At 41.8% G+C, this 13,065-nt stretch overlaps 1 protein-coding gene across 1 annotated transcript; it reads right to left on the bottom strand.

The window, feature by feature from the left end:
* Positions 1-8,361: 8,361 nt before the first annotated feature.
* LOC131680871 (uncharacterized protein K02A2.6-like) lies at positions 8,362-12,515 on the bottom strand. The gene is made up of 3 exons (XM_058961585.1): positions 11,876-12,515; positions 11,457-11,674; positions 8,362-11,370 (listed from the first exon to the last, which is right to left on the bottom strand). Exons 1-3 carry the CDS (start codon positions 12,513-12,515, stop codon positions 8,362-8,364), a joined length of 3,867 nt encoding a protein of 1,288 aa, XP_058817568.1.
* Between the last annotated feature and the right edge of the window lie 550 nt (positions 12,516-13,065).

The following is a 13,065-nucleotide window of genomic DNA, read 5'->3' as shown; positions in this document are numbered from 1 at the left end:
ACAACCTGAGCTGCAAACTCAGATTGTTCATTTGACTGAACCTTTCGGCTTCCCTGTGCCCTTCAGCACCGCAACTCCTTTAAGCCCTTTGAATCCCTTTTCATGCCATTTAGCACCCTTTTTTCGTTGAGTCGTTCAGCTCCCAACTTTTTCGCAAACGAAATTCTTTCCAAACTAAGCCAACCAGCCAGATGCAAGTCGGCCCTGCGATTCCGGTAGAGCAAGGCATCCGGTTCGCTTCTACTCTACTCAGTCTAGTCCCCGGCAGTGAATCTAGCTTACGCCGGCGAAGAGTTTCCCAGCGGAAGAAGCTCTCCCGACACCTATTCTTTTGTTTTTGCTAGAATTCTCTCGGGCCAGCCGTTAGACTGCCGTGGTCGATTCGGCGATTCCGGGTGGAGCTTAACGTCCGGTTCGCTGGCGTCCGTACGACCCACACTCGGTGCTCTTTCGCAATTTACTCGACCAGTCCTCGACGGTGGATCTGATCTACTCCGGCGGAATTTCCCGGCGGTGATTGCTCTCCCGAAACCGTCGCTCGCTGTTCATCACGCCATTTCCTCTGTAAGGCGGTCAATATCTGCGTCGGTTGACCCCGTTCCACGTGTTTACGTTATCATTTTATAGACAACATCATAAGGTGGATATCCGGCATTCCAGAGTCAAGCATCTTCCTGCATATCGCTTCGAACCTCGGACATTTGAAGACCACTTGCTCCTCGACGTTCTCACACTCCTGGCACAACCGTGACTTTATGTGCTAGAACCGATGAATATATCTCTCAAAGCATCCGTGGCTTTCGTGCTTTCTATTGACCAACGTCGACAAATTTGGCCCACCTTCCTTTCTCCATATTGTCCTGCTGCCATCTCGTCGAACCTCAGGCCAGATCCCTATATCGCAGTATCGATGACGAAACACTTGATAGCAGACGTCTTGTGCTGCTTCTCGGACCGCCGACGTTTGGCATGATTCTCGCTGATGCGTTCGTTGCCTTCACCAACTTTTCGTAGGCATAGTGGACGTGGTTATTGAAGTTCACCGGTCTTCGATTATCACTCCCAATTATTTCAGTGCACGTGCATGTGATTGCACACGAGTTGATACGTTTTTTTCGAGCAAGTCACTTTTCCGAGTATATCATCTTCGACCCGATGCACGAGCCGATTGCTCTCTCGGGATTATTTCTTCGTCACACAGACCGTCCTCCGGTAAAATGATTTGCGTTTCAAGACTGTGCGTTCGTTTTACTATACAGCAACTGTTCGGTAACTGGACTACCCGGTCAAACCATTCGGAATTTGATTCGGAATCCTGAATGGAGTCAGTATGGATTCCAAATCAAATGCAACAACCGATTCTGAGTCGGAATCGGTTGTTGAATTTGATTTGGAATCCATAATGACTCCATTCAGAAATCCGAACCGGTTCCGGAATGAGTTTAACTGGGTAAGAGCGCAGCCCACTTAGCGAATGCCGCTCGCTAACTGGACTGGGCTGACCTGTCAAATGTCAAAAATCACCGAGGAGAACTGCGATGCTCTGTTAGGTTTACATCATTATCTTCAACGTTGTTATTATGACTGGAAATTGGTAAAACATAACAAGTGAAAAAACAACATAGCGCCAGGATGTGGACAAAATGAGGAAACTGCCATTTTTTCCGCAATGCTCGAAAATATTATTTTGATTGATCATTAGATGAATAGTTTTAATGCCAAAGGATCTATGTAGGTAACAAAGGCAACACGCTCGAATAAGATGTCAATAAACAGATTCTGACGAATAGTTTTCAATTTTTTCACCAGGTAGCAAAAAGTGTAAAAATCGGCAAATAGTACGTTGCGTGAATTTTTTTATGTATATTGACAGTTCAGAAAGCTTAGTCCATGTGACTAAGATCTTTGTTGATTCAATTCAGTATGACAAACTAGTTTCGAACCGCTTTCAACTTGGCTGAACTGCCATTTTTATGACGTCATCATGCAATGTTCTATATTATCAATTAACGACCATCTTCTGACCAGAGATGCCATTATGCCAGGTTTACCTGGCACAGCCAGAGTTTTTTATAGCTTTCAGACAAAAATACAAACCTTTATTTCTGCCAGATTTTTAATTTATAGAAGTTGTTTCACACAAATTTTAGAAATTGGGGTCATATTTTCCCAAATTTAACAAAAATCCATTGATGCACGTTCTACGAAGACTAAAATATATGTCAAATATCGATGACTATGAGGTCGATGTCAAGTGACAGATTTTGCCAGACAATTTAAGTTGAATTGCCAGATTTTCTTTGAAAAACAGTGGCCACCCTGTTCCTGACAAACAGCATTGCTTGATGTGCATCCTGAATTTCACTGGTGAAACTAAAAGAATATATTTTCCTTCTATTTAGTTGCATACTAATCTTCGGGTTTCATGTGAAAAGCACAATGAAAACTTAATTTTTAACTTTAGTCAGCTTTTTGTTTAAATAAGGTGAAAGTGGTGCTTGGTTCTGCAATGGATATTCCGTCTGGATCCAAACAGAAACGTAAGCAGAAAACGCTTACGTTGGATGAGAAGGTTTTTTTTTTTTTTTTTTTTTAGTTTAAGATAATTAACTAAGGTGGAATCCCAGTGGAAATAGATTTCCTGTTAAGGGATCCACATTATAAATTAAATTAAAGTTAAATACTGCTGACGGATGTTTACATTAAATTACAAAACAATATCATTAATTAAATATTTCGTTTAGCCTATGTTTAAAGTACTGTTTCAATCTAGCCTTGAAGATGGTACGATTGTCGAATCTCTGCATGTCAAGTGGAAGTGCATTAAATTTGGTAGGGCCAATAAAAAGAATGCGCTTTTGGCCAAGGTTTGTGGCTGCTCGAATGCGTTGCAAGTTACTATTTCGACGTGTTGAACGAGAATGTGTTAAAGTTGTAAAATGTATATTATGCTGCGCGATGGAGTTATGTAGATTGTCGTGTATGAATAATAATGTTTGTACGTCACATAAGTGGGCTATGGGTAAAATATTGTGGGCACTTTCAGAGTATAACAACAAAGTCGAATATAAAAGTGGTTTATTAAATATAATTTTCAGGGATCTGTTTTGTAGTGTTTGTAGCTTTTTAAGGTGAGAGCTCGCTGCTCGCCCCCATACCGATACTAAGTAGTTAAGTTGTGAATGAATGTATGCAAAGTAGTAGTTCAATAGAGCTCGCTGGGGAACAAACGCTTTAACTCTCCACAAAATACCACAGGAGGATGCCACACGCTTTTCGATAAATTTTATATGGTGTGTCCAGGATAACGTAGGATCTAAGTGTATACCCAAATATTTGAAACAGTCCACATTTTCAATTGTACAATCTCTAAGTTTGGGATGATGATGTGTTGGTAAAGTTTTCCGTATGGATCGGAAGATCATGTACTCAGTTTTGGAAAGGTTTAGTGATAATAAATTTGCTTTGAAATATTGGTCGAGAACACTTAGATCGTTATCGATCGAGTTAATAATAGTATTGACATCATTGTTGGGATAAAACAGAGCTGTGTCATCAGCAAACAGTCTAGGAGTTCCAGTAAGCCTCAAGTTACCTAGGTCATTAATATACAACAGAAATAACAAAGGTCCTATATTACTACCTTGAGGGACACCGATTCCAATGGGAGCAAGGCTACTACGTTCACCATCCACAGATACAAATTGCTTTCTATTCGTCAGGTAACTATGAATAACAGAATGAGCAATGCCCCTGATACCGTAACATTCAAGCTTGGCCAGCAGTATTGTGTGGTCCAAAGTGTCAAATGCTTTTTTAAGGTCTAGGAATAGAGCACCAACAATGTTTTTACGATCCACTTCGCTCATTATTAGATCTACTAATTCAATTATAGCGGTTTGGGTGCTAGAGCCTTGTCTAAACCCATACTGAAATCTATAGAGGACGCTGTGTTTGTTCAAAAATTCTAATAATCTAGCAACAAATAGTTTTTCGAGGATTTTGTTGAAAACGGACAGTGTAGATATAGGACGATAATTATTACAATCACAACAGTTACCTGATTTAAAAACAGGGATGACTTTAGCCACTTTGAGACAGTCAGGGTAATAACCAGATTGAACAATTATGTTGAAACATTGAGAAAGGATTCTAGAAAAAGCGCAAGAATTTCCTTTTAACATATTGACAGGAATGTTATCAGGGCCACTACTCTTCTTATTATCTAGGCTATGTATCAGCATAATTACTTCGTTTGTTGATGAAGGACGTAAAAATATTGACTCACGGACGCGACGAACATTACTTAAAGGACAAATGTTTGAGGTGGTCATTTGACAGTTTTTGCCCTATACTAGAGAAGAAGACATTAAAAGACTCACAGACTTCTGCATTATTGTTGGTTTTTTTACCATCGACAATTAGATTTATCTGGTCGCTTTTCTTTGCTAAACCAAAAGTGCTTTTTAGGTTTTTCCATAGTTTTGAATGTGGTGTGTTAGTAAGAAGGTTCTCATAGAAAGATTTTTTTACCCGTCGTTTTGTGGCATCTACCTTTTTGGATACATGCAATAGCATTTGCTTTAGATGTTGATCGGCGGGATTACTTTTGAGACGTTGAAGGTAATTACTCTTTATTTTTACTAGAGTCCATAAATCCAAAGTCATCCAGGGACAGTGAGTGCTTTTCACTTTAACTGTTTTAGTTATTGTTTTCGTATGACGTTGAAGTAATGAGTTGTATGTGGATGCGATAGATTGAATAGTAGATTCCGGGTCGACAATGACATCAATACTATTAACGAAGCTGGAAAACTCGTGGTTAAGTTGGCGATGGTTTACAATTTTTTTGGTAAGCAACATTGGTTCCCTATCAGCTGTAATTTTGAAAGTTGTTAAGATCTGAGAGTGGTCACTCAGATTGTTAAATATTGTGTCATTGCGCACTCGATTTACATCGTCCAGTTTGCATAGCACATGATCAAGTATGTTTTCGCTAATTGGTCTGGTAGGAAAAACATTTGTACAAATAAAGTCATAGGATTCCAACAGTATTTTATATCTTCTAACAATATTGTTATTAGCAAGATTAATTGGGACATTTACATCACCTACAATAGCACACGAGTGCTTCGATTGGACTGAACACATCAAATTTTCTAAATAGGCTGAGAAATCATTGAAATCAAAGCTAGGAGGACGGTAAATTCCATGAACATCATAAAACTGTCCTTTGATAAACAGTTCGATGTGAATGTGATGAAATCCTTCTGCGGTATAGTTTTTTACAATTCTATGTTTGATAGTCTGATTGACATACACAGCTAAACCTCCGCTAGAGTGTTGCCTGCACGCGAAAAATGCTTTGAAATGTGGTATTTCATAGGTTAAAAATATAGAGGATTTTGAAAATGGCGGTGGCACACATGAATCGCTTGCTAGAAAATATGGTGTAGGATCGTCCTCTGTAACTCGATTCTTGCAGCACAAGGATGATTTACGAGCCAAACTAGTTGTTTATAGAGAACACGGTATCCAAAGTCGAAGAACGTTGAAGGAGCAGCATTTACCTCTAATGGAAGAATCTCTTTATTTATGGATTCTCCAGCAGGGGGAAGCCAATATTATTTTTACGTCAGAAGCACTAATGGAGAATTGTTGTTGCATGAGATTTAGAAACACGGGTATTACGTGGGGCAGAATTTTGTATTTTCGGATGGATGGGTACGACGTTTTCGAAACCGTTTTGGACTGCATGTAAAGCGTGTAGCCGTAGAAAAAGCTTCCGCGGATATAGGCGCATATTTAAAGTTTAAGAAGATTTTGATGACGAAAATTGTCGACTTGGACTTGAAAAAGTGCCAAATACACAACGCTGATGAATCTGCTATTTTTATAAAGTTGCTAGCATCACGAGGTGTGGTCCTTGCAAACGAGACAAAGGCATCTGGGCGTAAATTAAACAATATGCGCTATACATTCATGCCATGGTGTAATGCCGATAGCTCAAATAAACTTAAATTGATGTTTATCGGATCCGCGGTCAAACCATGCTCGTTTGCTATCAAAAAACTTCTACCCGTATCATATTATAATTCCAAGAAAGCTTGGATGACGCGAGAGCTTCGTACCAGCGGTAAGGGTGTTCTCCAAGGAATTTAATTTAGAACCCAAGGCGTTACTGGTGCTTGATAATTGCACAGCACATTACGACGGAGGAGACGAGTTGAAATCGGATGATGGATTAATTGAGGTGAGATTATTTGATACACTTCACATCAAAATGTAACGAAGTAAAATTGGTACATTCTGCTTTCCATAGGTAATCTACCACCAAACGTTACTTTCGAGTGTCAGCCTATAGACCATGCAGTGATTAACGCTATAAAATTGAGATATAAACGGAAGCTTATGCTTAAATTAGTACTGGAAGATGAGGATCTCAGGTTCGAAGACCGACTTAAAAAAATCTCACTACAGCAGAGTATTGATTGATTGTCAACCGCGTGCGGAATGAAATCAGGGGTGGCATTGCGCATCTCGAAACGAAAGGTTTATTGTATGCAAGCTTGTATGAAAAAGTCGATTCGAAATGGTTCCATAATGTCGCCCCAGTACTTCTACAATTGACCATGTTTACGATTATGATAAAAATCCGGCATCGCTCACGAGTGCAGTGTTCACCGATCAAGAAATAGTCAATTCGGTGCTAGGACTAAACGATTCACGCTCTATAGATCCTTACCGGAAGAATCAGCCGACAATACATCATCTGTAAGTGCAGAAGAGCAGCAACAGGAACCAGAGTTTACGCGAGCTGTTCAATCCTTGGACTGTTTGATGCGTTTCGTGCAGAATGACGCCGCGGACGTAAGCCGTCTCAAACCATTGAGAACAAAGTTGATCGAAAACGAATGGCGTAAACGAACTTTATAACCTGCTGTATACATTTTCGTTAAATAATAATTATTTAATTCGTAATACCCACAAGCGTTTTTTACAGTTGGATTGTTGGTCCTTTTCGGCAATTCATTGCTCAAACATAGTAGAATATAGAAGAGTATTCTCTATATTCAATAGACTTGAAAATACTTACTTTTATCTCGACCTATAATAACATATCCTCTACAAAATCATAATTTATTACATATATGCATTACAAGAAATAATAATTATTTAAATTCATCTGTCATCCTTACTTTCCATTCGCTTACCCCTTGCAAAGTTTGACATCAAAATGTCAAAATACATTTGACGTCTATTTTTGACATTTAACTGCTTTTTAACTGAGCTATACTGCCGTTATAAGCTTAATTGTCCCTTGTTCTATGGGATTCCCTATATACATGGGACAATTATGCGTAGAACGGCAGTATAGCCTAGTTACCGAACGCCCAGTTAAAAAGCAACCCAGTTAGAGAGCGCCCAGTCAGGGATGCCATTATGCCAGATTTATCTGGCACAGCCAGAAGTTTTGGCAGCTTCCAGACAAAAAGACAAATCTCTCATTCTGCCAGATTTTTATGTTTTGGAAGCGGCTACATACACATTTTGGAAATTTGGGTAAAAATGTCCCAAATTTTACAAAAATCGATTGATGCACATTCAACGAAAACTATAATATATGCCAAATTTCGATGACTATGAGGTAGCTGTCAAGTGCCAGATATTTTTAATTGAACTGCCAGATTTTCTTTGAAAAATAGTGGCAACCCTGCGCCCAGTTACCGAATGACTGCCGAAACATTCAACATCTACGAATCTTCTGTCATTCACAACATATGTGACAGATGCCATGTCTGACTGACGTTATTTACACGGACCTTTCAGCTGCTTTTGAAAAGATTAATCACGCTATTTCAGTGGCAAAGATTGATAGACTTGGCTTTGGTACTAATATTCTCTGCTGAATGAAATCGCATCTCAGTAATCGTCATCTAGCAATCAAGATAGGTCAATGTGAATCCGAAGAGTTCTTGGGTTTATTTGGCGTTCCGCGAGGCAGCCATTCTCTAGCCTGAACGGCAAGGTAAGTAAGGCAGCCATCTCGGTCCATTGATTTTTCTTCTGTATTTCAACCGTTGTGACGGCCGAGATAAATCAAAACACAACAGCTAATCGACGAATTCCATTTATTACGCGGTTTAATTAACTAATGCGCGTTTTCCATACGCGTCTATTTACTTAGCGGTATTTTACTTATGAGCGCTTTCTACGTACACGCTTATGTGCAACAGCTCAATAACAAGGTAATTGTAAGGTGAGGAAAGATAGTTCAAGACACTAAAGTTAAGGTGTAACATCTCTCCCTCTCGTAAAAGAAAAATTCTTCGAGCTCGTTGCAAACAATGATTTTTTTTTTTACAAGTTCAATCGTGTTGGAGCCTTCACCACCCTGGTAGAACGCCTTAGTGGAACTGTTTCGGTCCTGCAATTCGAGGGACCTTGCTCTGGTTCTGGATCAGGATCAGGTTGCTCCTTTCGTTGAACAGCTCGCGTCTCCGGAAAACAGACCGGAGCAGTGGTTGACGGTTTATTTGCATAGTCAGCAGTCGATACTCCGGATGTAGGGGCATCAATTCCCTGGCTGTAGTAGTCCAGATTTATAGATGTAGTACTATTAGATGAAGTTTCCGGGAGATGCGCGCCCACCCCAACGATATGGTCGATATGACGCTCCCAACACCGCCCGTCATCCAAGCGAACAGCATATCGAAGTTTACCAACTTTCTCAGCAATCCTTCCGAACTTCCACTTTTCAGCAGACAAAAAATCTCGAACACGCGCACGATCTCCGTCTTTGAATTCACGCACGGTATAATTCTTTGCACTAACGGTCTCGTTCTTCGGTAGCATCAGGTCAATTCTGGATCTAATTTGTCGGCCGAACATCATCATGGCAGGAGATTGACCCGTAGCAGGATGTAGCATCTTACGGTATGTCAAGAGTATATTGCAGAGTTCAGCATTCAGCTGTGCCTTCGTACACTTCAATGATTTCAGTTTCTGCTTAATTGTCTGCACAAAGCGCTCTGCCTGTCCATTTGTTGCAGGGTGATAGGGTGCTCCCATCTTGTGTGTGATACCGTTCATCCGTAAGAACTGTTGGAACTGTTCGGATGTAAACTGAACACCGTGATCGGTAACGAGCACCGACGGAATCTCAAAAATACTGAAAATCTCGCGACACATCCTGATTGTGCTGTCAGCAGTGATAGAACTACACACCCGTACCTCCGGCCATTTCGTAAAAGCATCGACAAGAATGAAAAAGTAAGTATCCATGAATGGTCCCGCAAAATCCACATGGACTCTCTCGAACGGTGCAGTTGGGGCCTCCCAGCAGTGTAACAACATCTTCGCGGGTTCGGGTCTGACCGACTGACAATTGATACAGTTCGCGATCATCTCCTCGATCTCATTGTCCATGCCCATCCACCAGCAAAATCCTCTTGCCAGCGACTTGGTTCGCGTTGTCCCGAAGTGCGTAGAGTGCAGCTCATCCAGAACACGCTTCCGTAGCGAAGGTGGCACATACACCCGTATGCCACGCAGCAGACAGCCTTTCTGCATTGCGAACTCGCTCTGATCAATTCCAAATCGATCCTTTCCCGTGACCAGTATGCTGTACTTTACTCCTTGGATTAAATTCTTAACTGTTAAATCCTCAGCAGTTGCCTGAGCCAATTCAGCAACGGTAAGTGGAAGTGTTTCGATCTGGTGCATTTCCACTAAGTCCGACTCTTCGATTATATTATCTGCCTCCGCTAGTTTCAGTGGTATTCGTGAAAGAGCGTCGACATTGGCATGTTCCGCTGACTTCCGGAATCGTATTTCGTAATCGAAGGACTGCAGGTAGGTTGCATAATGCTGCATTCTCAACGCGGACATTACTGGCAACCCTTTGTGCTCCGCAAATATTTTTGTTACTGCTTGGTTGTCCGTCACCAAAACGAATTTGCGACCATATAAAAATTGAAAAAATTTCTTCACTCCAAATATTATCGCGTACGCCTCCTTATCCACGTGAAGGTAAGCTTGTTGGGTACGATTCAGCGTTTGAGATGCAAATTGAATCGGTCTCTCCGACCCGTCTGGATAGATGTGGCTCAGTATAGCTCCAACCCCGTACGGCGAAGCATCAGTAGCCAATAGCAAAGGCAACTCGGGGGAATAATGCACGAGACAGGTTTCCGCTTGCATTTGCTTTTTTACTACCTGAAAGGACTTCTCACATTGCTTACTCCATTTAAACGGCACATCTTTCTTCAGCAAATTATTTAGGGGATAGAGTACAGTACTCAAATCGTAGAAAAATCTACCGTAGTAGTTGATTAGGCCTACAAACGAACGTACTTCATTCTTGTTTTCCGGCCTCCGCATCTCCTGGATAGCATCCACCTTTTTCTGGATCTTGTGAATGCCGTTGCAATCAATTAAGTAACCGCAGTATTCTATCTCATTAGCAAAAAACACGCACTTGTTTCGGTTTACACGAATATTACTTTCATCTAGACGACGCAACACCTCTTCTAATCGGCGCAAATGAGTCTCATCATTGGGTCCAGTTACCTTTATATCGTCCAAAAAGACACTGACCCCCTCGATCCCTTGCAGCAATGCCTCCATTTGTCGTTGCCAGATAGCAGGTGCCGACGCTACCCCGTACATGAGGCGACTGGGACGGTACAAACCTCGGTGAGTGCTCAGGGTTAGAATTTCGCGATCTTCCGGAGCGACTTCGAGTTGCAAGTAGGCCTGCACTAAATCAATTTTGCTAAATTTCTTCCCACCAGCAAGAGAAGTGAACAGTTCATCCACCGTGGGAAGCGGGTGTTTGTCTACCACAAGGTTAGGGTTGACAGTTTTTTTGTAGTCCCCGCAAATACGCACACGATTGTTGGATTTCTTCACCGGCACAATTGGGGTTGCCCAGTTACTTTGGTTGACCTTCGTTAAAACTCCTTCTTCTACTAATTTGTCAAGCTCTGCTTCGACAACCTTCTGCAGATTGAACGGTATTTTACGGGCCTTTAAGAAAACGGGACGAGCATCCTTCTTTAATGGAAGATTGGCTTGAACACGGGAGATTTTTCCAATTGATTCCTCGAACACTCTTGGAAACTTTAGCAACACTTTCTTCACCGCAACAGAAGAGTCAGGCACAGCATCCGGAGTAGCTCGGTTGCTTTCAGGAATAAATCTACTTATTTCATTGACCGCAGTATTTTGTTCCAATCGACCGACAAACGCGTCAACCATTCGCGTCCGATTAACGGATGTTTTTCCGATTTCACGACGTACAACGGTAACTGCGAGTTTTGCCCGCCGAATTCGACACACGCGTCCATTATTCCCAGCACACCGATGCTTGTGTTACAATAACTCACGAGATTCTTATCGGACTTCCGCAAGTTCACTCTCGAGAGCAATTTCTTCCAGCAATCCGCACTCACGATCGTAACAGGCGATCCCGTATCTACCTCGAAACGCAGTTCCACTCCATTTACGCGCACTTTCATCCAAAGTTTTTCATTGTCCGAAATGGAGTTTACCGAACACACTTCGCGAATATCGGGACTTTTATCACTACCGTTTGTTTCGAAATTGTCCACGAAATTCGTTTGCAATGTACTTTGATTATCCGTCACTTGCGAACCACCAGGTCTTGAGCCTGATTTTTTCATGCACACTCTTTCTAGGTGCCCTTTCAGCCCACAAAACTTGCATTCAGTTTGTTTATGTTTGCAAGCATTAGCAAGGTGAGACTTATCACCGCAACGAAAGCAACTTATGCTATTTCCACCAGCACTTTTTGAAGCAAAACTTTTTTCCCCTTTGTTTATGGTATTGCTCTTCGATTTATTCCGCTTACCTGACTGGTGCTGCACTTTGTGGACCTCCTGCTTACCTTGGCAACCTTCAATTTCAGCTCCACCTTTCTTTGACAGCTCCATACTCACGGCGATATCACGAGCGCTCTGCAGTGTGAGCTCCCTTTTTTCTAGCAACCGGCTTCGAATGTCATTCCTTTTTATTCCGAACACCAGTTGATTCCGGAGGGCTGTCTCCAAATACTGGCCGAAATTGCAAGTAACAGCAATCCGTCGAAGTGCAACCAAGTATTCATCCACCGACTCCTCCGGTGTTGCTGCATCCTTATCGCCTTGGCGACGGCACTTAAAACGGAAGTTTTCACTGATTTCAAGTGGACGGGGATTGAAAAATGTTTCCAGAATGTCAACAATTTGTTGATACGTTTTATCACGGGGCGCATCCGGCGCAATTTTGTCACAAATTATGTCGTAGCTTTCCGCGCCCATATGATGGAGCAATAAACTTTTCCGCATATCTACATCGTCGACTGCATAAATGATGAATGCATTTTCCAGCCGTTCCACCCACCGCATCCACTTCAGCTTCCGCTTGTCGAAGGGGTCAATCGTAAAACTTGGTGGCGGAACGCCAGCAGCAGCACGCCCAGCACGGGCAACATTATTATCCGGATCCACCATCCTCGTCGCCAGAACTGTTGTGACGGCCGAGATAAATCAAAACACAACAGCTAATCGACGAATTCCATTTATTACGCGGTTTAATTAACTAATGCGCGTTTTCCATAGACTTATCCAGCTGCGTTAGTATTGTGCCGTTTTGACGTTTAAATTGGGAGGAAAACAAATCATTTGCACTGCGAATTGGGAGGAAAACAAACCGGTTGTGGGCTTAAGGGGAAGGCGGTAGTATAAAAATGCAAAATCTCAGTGTGCGTATTTTAAACGTCAGATATCTCAATACGCGTCTATTTACTTAGCGGTATTTTACTTACCCAGTTAAACTCATTCCGGAACCGGTTCGGATTTCTGAATGGAGTCATTATGGATTCCAACCCACTGAGACGTCCAAAAAATTGTTTCAAAATCGTTCAACACGGGTCCAACGATGGACGTTCGTTGAACGGTTATTTGGACGTTGTCCAAATTGGTCCAACGAACGTCCGTCATTGGACGATTTTGAAACCAACCGTTCTTAGAGGGAAATCAAATGCAACAACCGATTCCGACT

The sequence above is a fragment of the Topomyia yanbarensis genome, chromosome 2 (genome assembly GCF_030247195.1).
Source record: "Topomyia yanbarensis strain Yona2022 chromosome 2, ASM3024719v1, whole genome shotgun sequence".
In the NCBI taxonomy this organism is placed as follows: domain Eukaryota; kingdom Metazoa; phylum Arthropoda; class Insecta; order Diptera; family Culicidae; genus Topomyia; species Topomyia yanbarensis.
Note: the sequence above shows the minus strand (reverse complement) of the source record. Positions and strands in the feature narration are given on the sequence as shown.